This window comes from Sphaerulina musiva (assembly GCF_000320565.1).
Source record: "Sphaerulina musiva SO2202 unplaced genomic scaffold SEPMUscaffold_5, whole genome shotgun sequence".
NCBI classification, from domain to species: Eukaryota; Fungi; Ascomycota; class Dothideomycetes; order Mycosphaerellales; family Mycosphaerellaceae; genus Sphaerulina; species Sphaerulina musiva.
Window position 1 is genome coordinate 1,385,567 of NW_016017387.1, and position 16,730 is coordinate 1,402,296.

Here is a 16,730-nt window from a genome sequence, read left to right on the forward strand (position 1 = left end):
ACTGGCGAATATTGCACGTCTGCAACGCTTCACCACCTTTATACAGGAACCCGTCCTGCGTTAAGCACGTGTTCTAGGTCTTACCCCAAAAGCTTGATATTACTACCTCCTAGCTGACAAGGTCGATGGCAGCCAATGGGGAACAGCGCGTATATATCAACTTGTGCTTCCAAAGTATGTCTCGTAGGCATCGTCGATTCCCACTAAACCCTGAGAATTCTCCAGGTTTCATACCCCCTACGGAGGTAACAGCCTGATGAATTGCAAGAATGACGAGGCCTTAGCCCCCCACGTGAGCGGATTCCACTTCCAGCAACAGCTAGCCTAAAGAAGGAAAACGAAAAAGCATGCGTATGCGTGGCGTGACGCAACTTTCATGACTTTTCGTGTTTGTGTGCTCCTGGTTGTTGATGAACGTCCAACCGCTAGTGCCCGCTCGTATATAGCCGTGAACATTGGTTCTTCGATTGAGCGCTACCTCCATAGGAAAGTAAGAGAGAGAGGTACGGAGGTACATTCTTCTTGGTTGGATTTGTCTTTTCCCCCTAAGGCTCCTCCCTCGAAGGTCCGTCGCCGCACCTACATTTCCATACCGCTTTTTAGTAGCAATCGTCGATACCATACTCTGCTCTGTTTCCGTCGATACAACCTGGGTGAAAGATCTCCCTACACCGATGATTTCTCAGCAAACTCTCTTCCTCTGGCTGCCTGGTTGCTTTTTCCCTTGGGGTACGTGGGCGTACACACAACCGATATACTTAATATCGACATCCGAGAAAAATCTCAATCGTCTGATCGCATACAAACAGACAGGCCTGCGCATCCGTACGGGGATTTTTTTTTCTTTTCAAAATGATGATGATGATGACGATGATGATGATGATGACGATGATGCTGATGATGCTGATGATGCTGATGATGCTGATGATGATGGTGATTATGATGCTGCTGCTGCTGCTGCTGCTGATGACGATGATGATGTGATACCTCAGAGTGGAAATCACACACACACAGAGAGAGACACACGCACAGAAAAAAAAAAGGTTGCTACCTACCTTACCTACCTACCTACCTACCTACCTGGATCCACTCTTCTCCACAAAACCTCGTTCGTTTATTTTCTTTTTTTTCTCTCCTTTCATCTGCGATACGACGTCGTAGGGTCGAACAGAATCACAAGCATTGTATGTATGTATGTATCCTTGATGTGTCCAATTAATCCAAGTATTTTGAGTTCATGCCATGGTTGCGCAATACGAGAGAGGGAGAGAGAAATTGAAAGAGATTACATGAGTTATTATGAGTTATATTCTCAACTTCCGACAACTAGCTACTAGCTTGCCTCCAAATTTCTGGTTCACATCTTCCATAAGCCACTAGGATCATTGGTCGAGAAGAAACGAAATCTCCTCCCATTGTGAGGATACCTGACATATATGCCCCCCCTCGAGGCACCGCAACCTTCACCAGATTGATTATCGTGGAATTTGGGCGAGATAGAAAAGCAAAGCTAGGCCTCCCATCGCATCTGGATCTTTTTCCTTGTCGGGTATTTCGGATCGATACCGCTTAGCGACAGTGCCGAGATTTGCTCTTCATCGGATGTTGAAGATACCGTGTATAGGAGGTAGCAGAGTCCAGACAAACCAGCTTTCCACGGTGAAAGCCGGTGAACTCCTAATCGTAATAGTCCCGAGGCATGGTCCCGGCGGGCCTAGCTACTTCCAGAGCGAAAAGCATGTCGAATTTGGCTTCGCCCTTCGCTTCCCTATCTGATTCTGAGGAAAAGCTACCACTGGGCTGGGCTTGCGCCGACAACCTCACACTGAAATTACCGGACGTGACCGTGGGAAATAATGTTTATCGTCCCAGCCTGAGCAGACCTACCTTACCCAGCAGATCAAGGCATGCGCTCAACCGATGTCCGACCCTCGCTTGCAGACAGACTTCTTGCTGCTTCCGCTGCAATGAATGCAGGCCCGTGATGCTTATTGAGACGTCTACACGTCCGAACAACTCCCCGCTGTTCACCTTCTACTCGAACCCCGATTCCCACAGCCGCACATCGCCATCGAACACCTGCCGCGCCCTGGCCAAAGCACCAAAAATTCTCGTCAAAGTTGTTCGGACACTTGCTGCTGTAGCAGCCCTATCACGGCTACTGCTCGGGGTGCAACATTGCCCATGGGGGCTCTGTCCATCGAAGCATCTTCAACCGAGACCAATCATTCTCAACTCTCGTTGGCTCAACTCTCGTTGGTGGTTGGGAGTTGAGAGGGGACGAATATTGGCATATATCGGGGCATGATGAGATGGAGTGCACAACTCTGGTTGCAGAAACTTGCGACTGTTCTCTAGTTTGCTTCCTTCTACGACTCTTTTGCAGTCTTTAGTACGTTATGGCAGAGCTGCATGGCTTTCTCAGCTACACTCCTGTACAGCAATCTTTGTACCCGGATCCATCGAAGTCACTGTGACCACAGTCAGGCCCCGGGTGTAGATGACCGCTCGTTCGCGCACGAGAATGAAGCCGGCGGCACGAGCTCTTCTGCAAGTGCGCGTATACCGTGGGGGATATAGTATTGAAGAGAAGGCCGTCATTGAGACCTGGAAGCCGGCACAGTAAAAACACGTTGATACCCGGGAAATCAGCACGCGAGAGCTTTGCATCGACCAGCCACTGATATGCAGCGCTGCCGTTCGTGCAGGATCAGATTATGGATTGCGTACCGGGTCCCAGTATGACCGTGAGCTGGAGCCGGTCTCTGCGCCTGCAAGTATGATTAGCATTGCTCATTATCGTATCTTGCTTCGGCACACCCACCGTGCTGATTGCTGCTTGCTACAACAGTCGAACTCGCACTACCCTTTCGCGAGCCACTGCTCTCGCGGGTTAACGGCTGATCAGACCCATATTCGTCCTCGTCCCCGTCCCCCGAGCCGGCCTCGTTCGTCGATCGCTGCTGCTTGTTGCGATAGTCGCGATAACGAAATACATGCCAAAGCATCCATCTGATGATCCAGTTATCGGGAGCTTGGGGATCGGCAAGATCGTGGCCAAATTGATAAACGGCGCGAGTTTGAGGCTGAGCGTCGTTATATATTCTCAACACTTCGTTCTGCCATGCAGTTTCGTGAATCTGAGCTGTGCTGCCGGCCTGGTTTTCGAGAAGTCTCCTGCGGCCATCGGCGGCCTCCATCTACATTCCAACAACGTCAGTACGCGATGCAGTGACTCAGATTCTCCAAATGTGACATACCTTCATCAGGTTGTACACCCGTCTGTGCGTGCCATTGGTGAGGTCGAGTCCTAACCGTGCGAAAAAGCGAGCTTTTGATTCTGACTGAGCCAAGGCCTGGAAGTTGTAATCAGATCAAGTACTTTTGCAGAGCAGTGACTAGCACGACCACTTACTGGTACTTGTGGGGCCATAGTATTGACCGATGCTTACGCGAGCCGGATTGAACATGCGTGGGATGTTGTATTCTGCAAATACAGTACTGTCTTCTAAGCACCATTGCATAGCCAGGGCTATTGCGGGCCGCCCGCTCCTCCTTGAAGTGAGCAGAAGTTTCTAGTTTCACTTGCCCATGCATTGTAGTATTGTAACGTCGAACTCAGCTTTGCCGACAGCGAGCTAGCTGCGGCCAATCGATGTCACTTAACCCATCACAGCAAATTGACATTTAATGTCCAAGCTGCATTGGCGGCTACTGACGTGAGCTGGCAAGGTCTCCACCACAAGGATCAGTGCACCGCTTCTCCTTGTATGAGCTCTCGCCTGGACTGCGTGAAGCCACTGCGTGCGTACGTGCGTGCGTGCTGGCGTGCTGGCGTGCTGTGGGCTCCGCGGCTCGGTGAGAAGAGCTGTCCTATCCTGTCGTCTTGTGACACAACTTATCTCTGGTTTCAAGGATCAATCGCTTGACCCTACTTTCACTGCCTGACCATGTCGGAAATATGTGAAGAGCTTGCCCAACCAGCGCATGCCTTGCTCGTCAGGCTAAGAGCACCGCTTGGTTCACGCCAAGCCATTGGCGTCAATTGCTTGGTGGCGGCATAGACGGCTCACAATCGGCAACGACCCTGCGATACACTCTCGTGTACTCCCTTACGGGCTCGTAGGTGACGATAAAACCAACCACGAAGGCTAGCGAGTCAGGTTGACACCAGCTGACATGGATGTTCCACGGTTCAGTTTCGTGATTTTGACCCGATGCGGAGAGGTGAAGCATGGGAATCCTGATATTTGAAGAACAACATCTCCATGCACACACAGCTCGACAACACCACGCGAAACAGCGCAACATATTTGCGACACTCTGACTCGTCGTAGGAACGTAAAACGTCGTAGCTACGGTGCCATACTGGTCGTTTTTTGTTCTCACCACCCTTGGAGCTTCACCTCCAACAATGACATGCTCCGTCGGCACGCAGGGATCTGGGTGCGGAGGCGTACCAAAAGTTATGCCTCATGCAGCAATCGTAACCTTTTACCTAGGTGGTCTGGCCAGGTAACGTTCGTGTATGGTGTACACCTCGAGTTCCGTCGAGATGAGATACTCCGAACACTGCTTTACGTCGATCCCAGAGACCAGTCTGCTGATCCGAGCCTGGAATATGTTAGTTCAAATTCAATGCACTTACACTATTCCGCGCACGCAATGTGCAAGCCATGGATTCACTGCACCAGCCGAGCACCTGGATGCGGTATGCGGCGCGAGCTGAACATCCCGCGAGGAAAAAGCAGACGCCTGACAAGAATAGACCTGCAGGGACAGCACCATTGAGAGCGAAGGCAACCATCACCAACCAACGCGCTGTGCCCCTTGTGCGGTGATAGAAATAGAGTTTGATATACCGAATCCCTGGAAGTGGGAGAGTTTTATCGGTGAATTTTCGGACGCATGGTACCAACGCTGTTGAACGCTCGGCAACGTGCATGTTGGATCACTTCCCCGGAGAAAGATACAGCCGATACTGCAAGCCCTCTGCAGCGTCACCTGACATGGCTCTAGATCGACCAGCAGCGCTCAACGGAGCGCTTCGCAGACTCGCACACCCCGACTTTGGTTTGCTATGGTTTTCAATACTACCGTACAATAATAAGACTGGGTTAGGTCGCTATGACGGTGCGAAGTGCGGTGGCTCCAGATAGGAATCTGCGAACCTCAAGGCGAAGTCCAAAGCGCAGGCTCGCATGCCCAGATGCCCACATTTCAGTCTGCTCTGCTTCACCACACTAGAGTCAAACGAGAGTGAGCCAGCTCGCCATTGCGGCGAGAAGTGCGGTGGCTCCAGTTGCGCTCAGACCGAGCCCTAAGTCGAAGTCCAATCACATACCATGGCCCGCGAATACGAGCTGAGCGCATACCACACCAAGTGCAGTACTATAGAGCAATATGGGCTTGTGCTAGGAACACTCGCGACGTTCTTCGATCGTCCAGCAAGTGAAGGAGGATGGCCGATATCGATATCCGAGTGGATGGATTAGCCTGAATAGTCCCACTGGCCGATGCGTGGGCAGGGAAACCACGTCGGCTGCGGCTTGAAGTCCGACAAGGTGAAGAGTACATCTTGCAAGGAATGAGTGGAGGACATCCCTGCAGGCAGCTTAACGTACGACAGCCACATTTGGGCTGACATGTTCCTTGCGCCATACCTAGTCCCTTCACTCGTCGGCAAGGTGCACTACTTGGATGCGCAGGAGCCGTAATCAAATGCCGAGAATACAGATCCCGTCGAGGTTCAGCTTGTTCTAGATCATTTGCCATGACAGTACTCACTGCTTTGTCCAGACAGTGCCCAAAGAACGGCCACAATACTTTCATTATACATGTACCCTCGTGGTCAATCTTCACTGCCGTTATCAGCAGCTCAAATGCCGACATGCCGATAGCAAAAGCGCTTCTCTGTCATTGTAGGAAACCTTTGTAAAATATGAAGCAACGCCAATAGGATATCGTGCTCCTGAGAAATGTTATCACTGAACATTGGCAAGATGTCGGCCATCTCCCTGTCGCGCTTGTTCGGCCTTGATGAAGGAGCAACAGCAGTGGCCTTGTTCTCGAGGCCTAGAATATCCTTACTTGAATAGAGGCTGGCTCGAAGCTTGTAACTGTTACTCGAAAAGGTCCGGGGGTGGATAGGGGCATCGCACTTGTAGTAAACCCTTTTGCATTCTGCAAAGCGGACATTGAGGTTGACGAGCTCGTCCAGCACGCGGTGGACATCATCAGCATTGGAGAATTCTTCGCTGTGAATGCGAATGACCGTCGTCTCGGGATTCTGTTTAATGTAGACAGCAGCTTCAGATGTTGGACCAAGCTTACCCTCGGAAGTCGCAGTCGTCAAACTCCTACTTGAAGAGTCAGCAGGTATCGTTCCAGCTTTAACACTTTCTAAGACAAGCAAAATCCTTGCTCGAGATCGTCACTCGGCATGTAAGGAATCACGACGGTAGACGATCCGTCCATGAAATTGTCGAAATATCGCCAGGAGCGAGGAAGATACGGTGTGCCAAGGAAGAGCATCCGTTTTCCAGTGGTCACGCCAGTCGACACTGCATGTACAGGCAGATTGCTCGCAAGTTGGTCCCGATACGGCATCTTTGTCCGTGTAATTCATGCCCGGGGCTTCGCCAGAAGATGCTCTCTCGATGCCGACTCGTCGTTGCTCAAAAGCTTCGAGCAGCACTCATTGCGCTGCCAAGCGCTGTCATGGCCGGTCCAGCGATCTGGAACTTCGACGAGATCCGGAGGTTGGCCTGTAGGGGTTTGTAGGGTCGTCCATTTCCGCATCGTTACCGTCTCGATATTCAATATGAGCACGTGCTCTCTTTCTGTTTCTCTCTTTCCCCCTCCCAAAAAAAGCTCGAGGCTGGTATTTTGCTGTGCGCTTCATCTTTGAGCAGAGGTACCGCAGAGAGTGAAGAGATGGCGGAGAGAAGACGAGGCCTTCTTCCTTGCCGCCTGAGCCACTGGCGCATGGTATGCACTCTTCAAAATCCCGCCGCGCTGCCTTCTCGCAGGCTGTCCTCGCATCTCGCATCCCCGTCGCCGATCTTAAACAGCGACGGGGCTGATGTCATGGGACAGCAGCATACCATAGAAGTTGTCGTCATCTGATATTTCGCCCTCGCCGTCTGCGAGATTGTCTTGCGCCGTTGTTGATATGGATGCCGCAACTGCAGCAGTCGGCGGAGTGTTTTGGGTGGACGAGGTCTGTGATCTGGGGGAGTGGTGTCGAGTCTGTCGACACTCGTGAGTCGTGAGACGTGGGGAAGTCCAAGATTTCGGCAGGCGCTGTGGGCGGAAGAAGCGCGCTAGTTCTAAATAGAAGTCGCGACGCGTCGACGCGAAGATTCACGTCACGTCACGAGACTCACGACACGACACCGACCCATCCCGTTCTCCTCAGCAACAGCATCACCCTGACCCTCCCTCAATCTACAGCACCGCCCACGACGACGACGACGACGACGGCGACCACGATAACGGCAAAAGCAACAGCGGACATGCCTCACGCCACATCGTCAACAAGTGATAGTCCCAGCACGGAGGAGGATATCGCGCTACCTGACGCGTCTTCTCGAGTCGGTGCTGAGAGCGATGGGGATGTAGACATGGCAGGCGACACGCCCAAAGCTGCAGCAGCGAGTAACGGCTTGGATGACATGTTCGACGATGACGACGACGACGACGACGACGAGTTCTCCTCCAGTGCGCCTAAACCAGACGCCAGTGAACACCCAATACATCAACCACAGTCAGCACCCAAACCAAAGTTCGCTGAGCCAGAAACGCTGAAGCAATACTACTCGCGTCTATGTCCTTTTCGATCCTTGTTTCAATGGCTCAACCACTCCGCAACACCCCAACCGGACTTCCAAAATCGAGAGTTTTCGTTCTGGTTGCCAGAGAACAGAGTCATTCGATACTTGTCATTTCCATCTGCAGACCTCCTGCGCAAACAATGCGTGCAAATGGCGCCAGAGCGATTCGAAATCGGACCGCAGTACAACATAAACCCGAAAGACCGCAAGTCACTCAAAAGCGCTTCCAAATTCAAGCCTGTGATGAAAGAGCTGGTTTTCGATATCGATATGACAGATTACGATCCCATTCGTACGTGTTGCTCGGGCACAAAGATCTGCAAGAAGTGCTGGAGGTTCATCGTCATGGCCATCAAGGTCATCGACACCGCGCTGCGAGAAGATTTCGGCTTCCAGCATATCATGTGGGTCTACTCCGGCCGAAGAGGTGCACACGCATGGATCAGTGACAAGCGCGCTCGGGAGATGAATGATAGCAAACGCAAGGCTGTTGCCAACTACTTGGAAGTATTGAAAGGCAATGAGAACTCGAAAAGAATGCTACGACGACGTCCCTTGCATCCGCACATCGAAAGAAGTCTCAATATTTTGACGCCGTATTTCAAGGAAGACATACTCGCGGAGCAGGATCCGTGGCAGGAAGACGAACGCATCGAGAAGCTTTTGAGTCTAATCCCAGACGAAAAGCTTACCTCTGCATTGAAGAAGAAATGGGACTCTGCGAGCAATCGTACTTCGACTCAGAAGTGGTCAGACATAGACGCGCTGGCCGAGGCTGGCAGTCTGAGCACATTATCCACAAAGCAGCTGGTGGAGGCAAAACAAGACGTCAGACTGGAGTACACCTACCCCCGTCTGGATGCTGAGGTCTCCAAGAAGCTCAACCATCTGCTCAAGTCACCATTCGTCATTCATCCGGGCACAGGTCGCGTCTGTGTGCCCATAGATATGAGGCGGTTGGAGGAGTTCGACCCGTTCAAGGTGCCTCTGGTGACGGATCTCCTAGATGAGATTGACCAGTGGGACAAGAACCAGGGCTCAAGCCTGAGCGAGGAGCAAAAGGCAAAAGTCCAAGACTGGCAAAAGACCAGCCTGAAGCCCTATGTGGAGTATTTCAGAGGGCATGTTGCGAATCTGTTGAAGGAAGAGAGTCGAGGAAAGCGTGAACGCGAAGACGATAGCATGGATTTCTGAGATGTCTCGTTTGTTGATGAAGATCATGGATATATACTGCGACAGCATAATGATCACTATCTTCCCACATCAAAGAAAGCCCCTCTCTGTCCTCGAGGTTTCACTCTAAGAACCCCTTGAGTAGCAGCTATCATTCGCCTTTAGAGAATTCCTTTGTAAGGGCGAAGCAGCCACTGCCACTAACCATGATAGACAATCGTCCATTTCAGTAAGGATATGAAGGTTGAAGGCGTGGTTGAAGCGTATGTTCAAAATCTGACAACGCGCAAGCCAAAGCTCATCGCAGCTGACTTGGATGCCTGTGTTTCCTCTATCTCGAGATTCCTGCGTGGGACTGTCTGTCTATTCGTACTGTACATACCGGAATGAGCGAGAAATGGTGCTGTCGTAGCATTATCTCCTCTTCCTCAGTTTACCCCAACGCCAGTCCACAGTGCCATTCATCAACCGTTGCCTCAGCCATTTGTACAAAGCCCGGAGTGGAGATCAACCTTAATCGCGTTACGCTCATCACGTGAGGCTACCTGCCTGCGACACTCGTGCGTCGGCGGAGGCCATTGTTTTCAGCTTGAAGAGCTCTTGCTAGCTCAGCGTCACCATCAGAGGCAGAAGGCAGACCGCACTCTGCAAATGAGGAGCCGGTCTTCGCTCGTTTAGGACTTGTCTGATCAGTCGTGCGGGACATCGAGTCTCGTTTGCGCTTGGCTGGAGAGTGCTGTGCGTTGCCGTTCACAATAGGGCGCCGAGTCTGCTCGGGAGAGGCTGAAAGTGGAGCAGGGGGTCGATAGAGTGGCAGGTCGCTCACATGACTCTTTTGTAACGTGGGGGATGTCTGTGCAGTCGGTGTACTGGGTCGCGCATTTGCTGCATTCTCGACAGAAGGCTGGGCAACGGAAGAGTCGACAGTTGTACTCTGCTCAGGCTTGCTGTCCAGTGCATCGCTCCCCGGCAGCGAGATCGCAGAGTCGACGCTCTCATCTGCTTTCGAGTGGTCCGATACGCCTATGTCACTCGGATCGTACACGTGGACGTGCTCCGTCGGATCGTGTCTGTAGTCGGCGTTCATGTCAAGCACTTCGTTTGCAATCTGTTCCAGCGAAGGAAGACTATAAATTTGTGGTCTCTCTGGCGCCGGATATGGAAAACCGTTGCTTCCGTAATGAACGGGCTCATTTGACTCAGGTTCTGGATATGCGAAGAGGTGCGGGTCTAGCGACGCCTGACCAAGATGCTGCTGCTCGGGCGCCAAGTGCGAATGTTGCGATGGCGAGCGGTCCTCTTCCGGAGACGAGTGATAAGATTGCGGCGGGTATTTGACTCCGTTTCCAGTGGGCTGCTGGAAGTGAGACTGTGGCGAAGGTTCGTGCACTTCCGAGGCTTGCTCGTGCTGGAATTCGTGTGCATGCTGCACAGAGTGACTCGGACTCCTCGAATTCGAGTTTTTCTTGATTTGTGTAGGAGTATTGTCGCCATCGATTGAGTGCTTCTTATTGGCGATTGAGCCCCGTGGCACAGGTGCCTCTGCGGCCTTCACAGGATCTACGTTTCCATTCTCGTCATGAACACAGCGCCTCTGAAGGAATCGTCAGTCAATGGCCACACTCAGCAACGCCCAATATTACCTTGGACTTCCTGCATTCAATGCAAGCCTTCGTCCTACCGCGCTTTCCCGAATCGCCAAATATGGGAACGCCATTCATAGTCATCGGAATATTGGCATTGATGTACGCATTCGTGCCAGGCAGCGGTCCTGAGCCATTGGCGCCATTCACATGTGTGCCATTTGATGCATCTGCTGCAAAGTGATGGTTAGTCTTGGGTGGCGTGACTGTGATGGTGTCATGGATTTCCTGACCCGTATAACCATTCATCATATTTGGGGACCCATTTTGGTTTGCGAAGCCGTTGATATGCTCTGGTGATAATTGCATGACCATGTCCTTGTGCTTGCATCGAATTCTGCGTTTCCGACATACATCGCATGCGACGCGCTTGGGCCCGAGCACGGAAGTTTTCGGTGTGCTGAGGTATTGGCCTGGCATCGCGTTCATCATGAAAGCCGTCGGCGCCGCCATCTGTGGCGCCTGTACGGCCATATTTTGATGCGGCTCCGCGATGCTGGGATGTTGGGTTCCAGTTGTTGATGGTTTTGATGATGGAGCAAAACTCGTCGCGCGATCAGGAGTTGCGGTTACCACGCTAGCGCCCGCTGCTGATGTCGAAATGCTAGTGGCAGCCGTGGCGTTTTTCACCCTTGCACTTTGTCGGTCCGGCGCGACTCTCCCCGCGGCGATCGCTTCCTTCCGCTCCATTTCTTTCAACGCGCGCGTGGACAACTTCTTCGGTGGCCCTTCTTCTTTGCTGTTTGGAATTACAGCATCTGGATGCGCCCAAGCTGGAGGATCTTCATTCCCGCGCTTCCATGCAACCCATAAAGCGAATCTCTTGGCGACCTCGAGCGGCTCGCCATGCCCTTTTGGGATGGAAGCATTGACTCGCTTCATGCGGTCTTGGGTGATGCCTTCAACACGACCCATCACCAGCATAACAGTTTGGAAGATGAAAGTGACCAGTTCGGGCAGACCATCGACCTCAGCTTGGCTATAGTAGCGGGCGTTCTTTGTCCCAGGACGGCCATCATTCGCGGCAATGTCTCCATCGAAATCAGCCCAAACTGGCGTTTGTCGGTCGAAGCGTTGACCCTCCTGGAATGCCTGCGAGACTTCTTCAGGCATAGGATCATCCTTCATATACTTGATCGCCGTATACCACATGATCTTCTGGAAGAATGGATACCGAAATTTCATCGGTGTCTCGTTCGCTTTCTCGATGTCAACGACCCGAAATTGATTTTTGAAGGACATTCTCGTGAGGAAGTTGCCACCAATGACCAGGCTGGTTGCCGGCGTCCAGACCGCATGTATCCATCCAGAGGGAATGAGCATCGTATCTCCTTCGTGGAGGTCGACTCGGTAGCACTCGCCCGTGATGTTGGGCAAGAATGTATAATTTTGCTGTGGGCTGTCGTTCCACTCTTCATACGCCTTGAGATGTTTCGCCTTGGGTGGAATGAAGAAAAATGTTTTCTTGCCTTTCAGGATATGATAGTACACGCTACTGCCCCCAAAGTCGATATGGAAGTCGGTGTAGCTGTCTGCGGCAGACATGAGGCAGTAAAACTGTACTTTGGGCCACTTGCCCTTGTCCCTCTCCTCCTGTGGCCAGACCTCATCCTGCAAATCGATGTCACGTACTACCTTCGGGCGGCGGAGAAGTCGGCCAAGCTTGGTGTGCGACACTTCCAATGAGATGACATTGCGAATTGGTTTATCGTCACCAGTCTCTTCGTAGTAGTCGGCCCAGCGGTTGAGCGTCCACTTCGCTCCAGAATTCTGCGTCTTGACATCGATCACGTCCAAAGGGGTGTCTGGCCCTGCCAGATTGCACACCTGTCGCACAGTGAGGTCCTCGGGCATGACCATATCCAGCTTATCCTGGCCGTCGTCAGGCACTGCATCGTACTCATATTCATCTGTCGCCAGATCTGCCATATGATGATCTGCATCGATATCCGTAAAGTCGTCTCGCTCTTTCTGTTGCTGCCTTTTACGCAGCCACGGTCGTGGATTCCACTCTGCCGGTATGCATATAGGCTCTGTAAAAGCGCCACTTTTCTCTAAGAAGGCCCTGGTGACTAGTTCTGGTCGCATACGTGGGAAGCTCTCGGGATCGAATTGGAAGGTGCCGTCCTTGATGGGTTGCACATAGTGATGTTCCATGCTCTCTTCGCTAGTCTTCAATACACCTCGCTGAAGCTCGGCGTAATCTACCGAAGCGTGCGCTCGCGAGCTCTTGCGGACATATGTGGTCTTTCCATGTGTAGGCTCGCAGCCTTTGCAGAAGAACTTGTCGACGTCGCGCACCTCTGAAGCCTTGGTAAATCCAGCGCAGTCCACATGGAACCACTTCTTACACCCGTTGCAGCATATCCATTCGTCCAGCTCCGGATTCGCTTTCGCTGTCAGACGAGCCGTCTCGCAGCCGGCACACACAGTCTCCGCCGTGACCTCCTTATCCTTCCTTGATGGCTTCAGGTCCTTGGAACGTGGCACAGATCGAACGACCATGGGCACTTCCGGCGGAACAGACAGTCCACGCTGCAGCTGTTCTTTCACAGTGAGAGCCTGCACGGCTTCACCAAAGCTCTTTCTTCGATTTGCATCGGGCTTAATCGCCGACCAATCCGCTGTCTGACCACCAGCTTTACCTGCCTTCAGTGCCTCCGGCGTCTTCTTGCGGGAAGCTGCCCGCTTCGTAGCTGTCCTTTCAACTACGCTCTTTCGGGTTCCTGATGCGCGTGCCTTGCTCTTCGTTGTGATCTTCTTCGAGGTCGTTCTGACTGCGCCCTCCAACGTTTCAGTCATAGTGATGTCGGCACTGACATCTTGAGGACCATCACGATCAAGTGATGTAGAGGTGTCCTGCAAGGCATCCGGCATTTCGATGTCGATCTGGGAGTGACGGGGAGCATGTTTGACAAGTCTCCCGTGCTTCTCTGGTGTTAGCGCATGCGTCGCGCTCACGGGGGGACTACCGGCGGACGCTTTGATTGACTGCTTCGGTGACGGTAATGTAGGCCGTGGCAGACGAGTTGCCTGGGGGTTGAAAGGAGGCAATAGCGTAGCATTGGCTCCGAGATCGGTAGGCCGGCTGTGCTGAGGATCCTGTGGAAAGCTGTTCGCGTGAGGCCTGAGTCCAGCAGCTGTGTGCTCCGTCGCAATCGATTGTGACGCAAGTCTCGACTGGTTCGTAGGCCACCCGCCTGTGCGGAAGTTCAGCAGAAGCGCAGCTTCTTCGACTCGACTGTCGTATGCATCTCCCGCGTGCGAATGCGCCTGCGCCTGCGACTGCGGTATGGCGACTCGCGCCCGAGTGTTACCTTGCTGGTAGCTGGTTGCCGGTCGCGAAGTATACTGCCCAACCAGTGAGGAAGGATATACCTCTGAGCGAGTCCGTTTGTGCGGTGGCTCGTTGGTGCCACTCCTCGGGCGCGGTAGTGGAGGATATCTGAACCCGTTCCATACTGGACTGGCCTGCGTATTGTTCTGTACTGGACTAAGAGCCAACGCTGCCTCTGCGAGTGTGTCGATTGTAGATGGGGTCTTGTGGTGCTTGCTCTTGAAACTACTACTACGCTGCTTCCGCTGCGGTGTGCTCTCGTATTGCGCTTCCGGGCGCACCTCATAGTTCACATGGTTGTTGAGTGCTGGGTAGTTGTAGCTCGGTTCCAGCGGCGTAGGCTTCTTGGGCGACAGTGGCTCAACGTAGCGTAATGGTGGTGACGGCGAGCGACCTGGGTGTGCGTCGTGTGGCCCAGGGCGCTTGAAGAGCGGGTTGTAGCTGCGTTGCGTCTGCATCGGAGCTGCGGTGAGGGACGGAGGAGAGGCTTCTAGGGCCTGGGAGTGCGATCGTGACCACAACGTCGGCGAGGCTGCTTTCGTATGCACGGGTCGATTCTGTGCGGTTCTGAGTCCTGTCAATCAAGTGACGGTCGTGCTGGTGGTGTGTAGCGGTCGTGGTGGCAGTCGAGCGAGGGAGTGAGGAGTGTGCAGCATTGGCGGGGTGTTCCAGGTACCCAGTCCAGTAGTGAGTCGACAATGAGTGGTCTGGGGCAATGGGGCGGTCAGTCGTCAAGCTATACGCCAACGGCGGCTGCAACACATTAATAGCAACAGACACAAGAGCATTCAGCCTGTCAACAGCGGCCATGTAGTCGCACGTGTTAGCGTTCGAGCAGTGAATGAGATCTACCCTGGAGTATCTTGTCAAGTACATGTAGGTACATACAACAAGTGTACAACGTGTACCTGTCGCTATTGCGTCGTTTCCATTCCAGGCAGCCAGAGTGCCTTCGTGACCTTACCTTATCGTAGGCGCTGCCTGGACCGGAGCGGGCTCCCTGTCGGCCTTTCGTCCTCCGCGATCTTCGTACCCTTAGCGAGGCACGTTACACCACCAACACCACCACCACCACCACCACCACCACCACCACCACCACCCCCCTACCACCATACCACCTCTCCACCACTACTCTTCGCTCGTCGCATCCGACACGTGTGTACTCGCTGCAGATCACTCCCAGACAGAACATGAGTAGAAGCTCGAAGCTCGCGCCTGAAGTGAACCGGTATTCCGTCCAATCCCCACTCCACCGCGCCACGGCCTCAAAACAGCCTACTGATGTCTCTCAGCGCACTCTTCGTGAAAAACCTTAGCTACAACGTCTCCACCGAGGAACTGTTCGACCTCTTCGGCAAATTCGGGCCCATTCGGTGCGCCATATCGTCTCTCCCGCGCGACCTCATAGCGATGCGCAACGACTGCTGAAATGTCCACGTGCTAACATGCCACCTCCAGCCAAATCCGTCAAGGCATCGCCGCCAACACCAAGGGAACCGCGTTCGTCGTCTACGAAGATGTCATGGACGCCAAAGGCGCCTGCGACAAACTGAACGGCTTCAACTTCCAGAACCGCTATCTAGTGGTCCTATACCACCAACCTGAAAAGAGTAGGCAATACTTCGGGTATATGGAGGACATACGAGCGAGACATACTGACCACTCTTGCAGTGGCTAAGAGCCAAGCAGATCTCGCCGAGCGACAGGAGAATCTAGAAAAGCTCAAACAGCAGCACGGTATTTCTTAGGGGTGGTAGGTCAGGTATACATCAGGTGCAATGTTCGGCTCGTTGGCTAACGCCTGTACAGCGAGGGAGTTGTAGCAGGTGTGACCGACGCAGCGAAAGACGGCAGAGATGTCGTATCGCGCACGGACTCCGGCATGAGTGGCATCCGCATCAGCAGCCCGGAGGCTACAACTCCCATAGCAAGAGATTTTGCTTTATCGCAGCAGAAGATTGGACACGAGAAGCACGATATACCAAGAATGATGATGACGACGACGAGCATTTGTAAGCCTAGGCCAACGACGAGGGCAGGCTCGGTCAAAATGGTCTCATTTAGCCATCCTGACAAGGAGAATTTGGGCAGAGGAAGGCGTCTCAAGGAAGCTTTTCTCACCACGTTTGGCGGGCACAAGCAGCAGCCAGTGTGATGGGAGATGTCATTCCGCAAGGTAGGCTGCCGAACCCGCCAATTCATCAGATTGTCTCAGCTATGTATGATTGAATAGACCCGAGCACTCTCACGAGGTCAAAGTCACGCGCACACACTTTTGATCTTTTTTCTCCACTTCATGCGGTGAGTGAAGCTTGTTCAGGTAGGCATCCATCATGCTTGAACCGATGCAAGCGTACCTGATAGAGGCTGGAGTAGGTACATGTACCTACTAGGTAGTCATCGACTAGACTACATCGCCAAACATCATGGAGGTAGGAGGTAGGTAGATGCGACAGTTGTGAGGTCCACCCACTTAAGCTTCATAAGCTTCATAAGGTAGGAGGTACATACCTGTAGGCTGTAGGTAGGTACATGTAGGTAGGTAGGTACCTAGCAAGCACACCTCACCCATCCAATCATCCAATCATCGGCTGGCAGCAAGACTTGCAAAACCACCAAAAAGCCGACCACCAAGAAAAAAAAAGAAAGAAAAAAGAAAAAAAAAAGAAAAAAACGCAGCTCCAAAGCACACCTAAATGGAAGGCAAGAGGGCGATATACATCAACCAGCGGATCCCACCTA

The 16,730-nt window shown here is 52.8% G+C and overlaps 6 protein-coding genes across 6 annotated transcripts; 3 read left to right on the forward strand and 3 right to left on the reverse strand.

Moving 5' to 3' along the window:
* Positions 1–1,550: 1,550 nt before the first annotated feature.
* Positions 1,551–2,439, forward strand: SEPMUDRAFT_149366 (uncharacterized protein). The gene has a single exon (XM_016905511.1). The coding sequence runs from the start codon at positions 1,700–1,702 to the stop codon at positions 2,306–2,308; it is 609 nt and encodes a 202-aa protein (XP_016760933.1). The 5' UTR covers positions 1,551–1,699; the 3' UTR covers positions 2,309–2,439.
* A 276-nt stretch (positions 2,440–2,715) lies between these two features.
* SEPMUDRAFT_141671 (uncharacterized protein) lies at positions 2,716–3,433 on the reverse strand (the record flags this gene model as incomplete). The annotated part of the gene is made up of 4 exons (XM_016902974.1): positions 2,716–2,765; positions 2,837–3,200; positions 3,261–3,356; positions 3,416–3,433. The coding sequence occupies 4 exons, from the start codon at positions 3,431–3,433 to the stop codon at positions 2,716–2,718; spliced, it is 528 nt and encodes a 175-aa protein (XP_016760934.1).
* A 2,473-nt stretch (positions 3,434–5,906) lies between these two features.
* SEPMUDRAFT_86147 (uncharacterized protein) lies at positions 5,907–6,624 on the reverse strand (the record flags this gene model as incomplete). Its single annotated transcript, XM_016910404.1, has 2 exons — positions 6,467–6,624; positions 5,907–6,356 (listed from the first exon to the last, which is right to left on the reverse strand). Coding segments are annotated over exons 1-2 (591 nt in total), but the record flags the coding sequence as incomplete, so codon positions are not given.
* An 833-nt stretch (positions 6,625–7,457) lies between these two features.
* On the reverse strand, positions 7,458–14,576 carry SEPMUDRAFT_149368 (uncharacterized protein). The gene is made up of 2 exons (XM_016905512.1): positions 10,652–14,576; positions 7,458–10,602 (listed from the first exon to the last, which is right to left on the reverse strand). Exons 1-2 carry the CDS (start codon positions 14,444–14,446, stop codon positions 9,550–9,552), a joined length of 4,848 nt encoding a protein of 1,615 aa, XP_016760936.1. The 5' UTR covers positions 14,447–14,576; the 3' UTR covers positions 7,458–9,549.
* SEPMUDRAFT_43999 (DNA primase small subunit) lies at positions 7,677–9,029 on the forward strand (the record flags this gene model as incomplete). The annotated part of the gene is made up of 1 exon (XM_016908914.1): positions 7,677–9,029. One exon carries the CDS (start codon positions 7,677–7,679, stop codon positions 9,027–9,029), a length of 1,353 nt encoding a protein of 450 aa, XP_016760937.1.
* Positions 14,577–14,896: 320 nt separating the features above from the next.
* On the forward strand, positions 14,897–16,257 carry SEPMUDRAFT_149370 (pre-mRNA branch site protein p14). Its single transcript, XM_016905513.1, has 5 exons — positions 14,897–15,216; positions 15,281–15,361; positions 15,447–15,598; positions 15,660–15,741; positions 15,798–16,257. Exons 1-4 carry the CDS (start codon positions 15,179–15,181, stop codon positions 15,734–15,736), a joined length of 348 nt encoding a protein of 115 aa, XP_016760938.1. The 5' UTR covers positions 14,897–15,178; the 3' UTR covers positions 15,737–15,741; positions 15,798–16,257.
* The last annotated feature ends 473 nt before the right edge of the window (positions 16,258–16,730 follow it).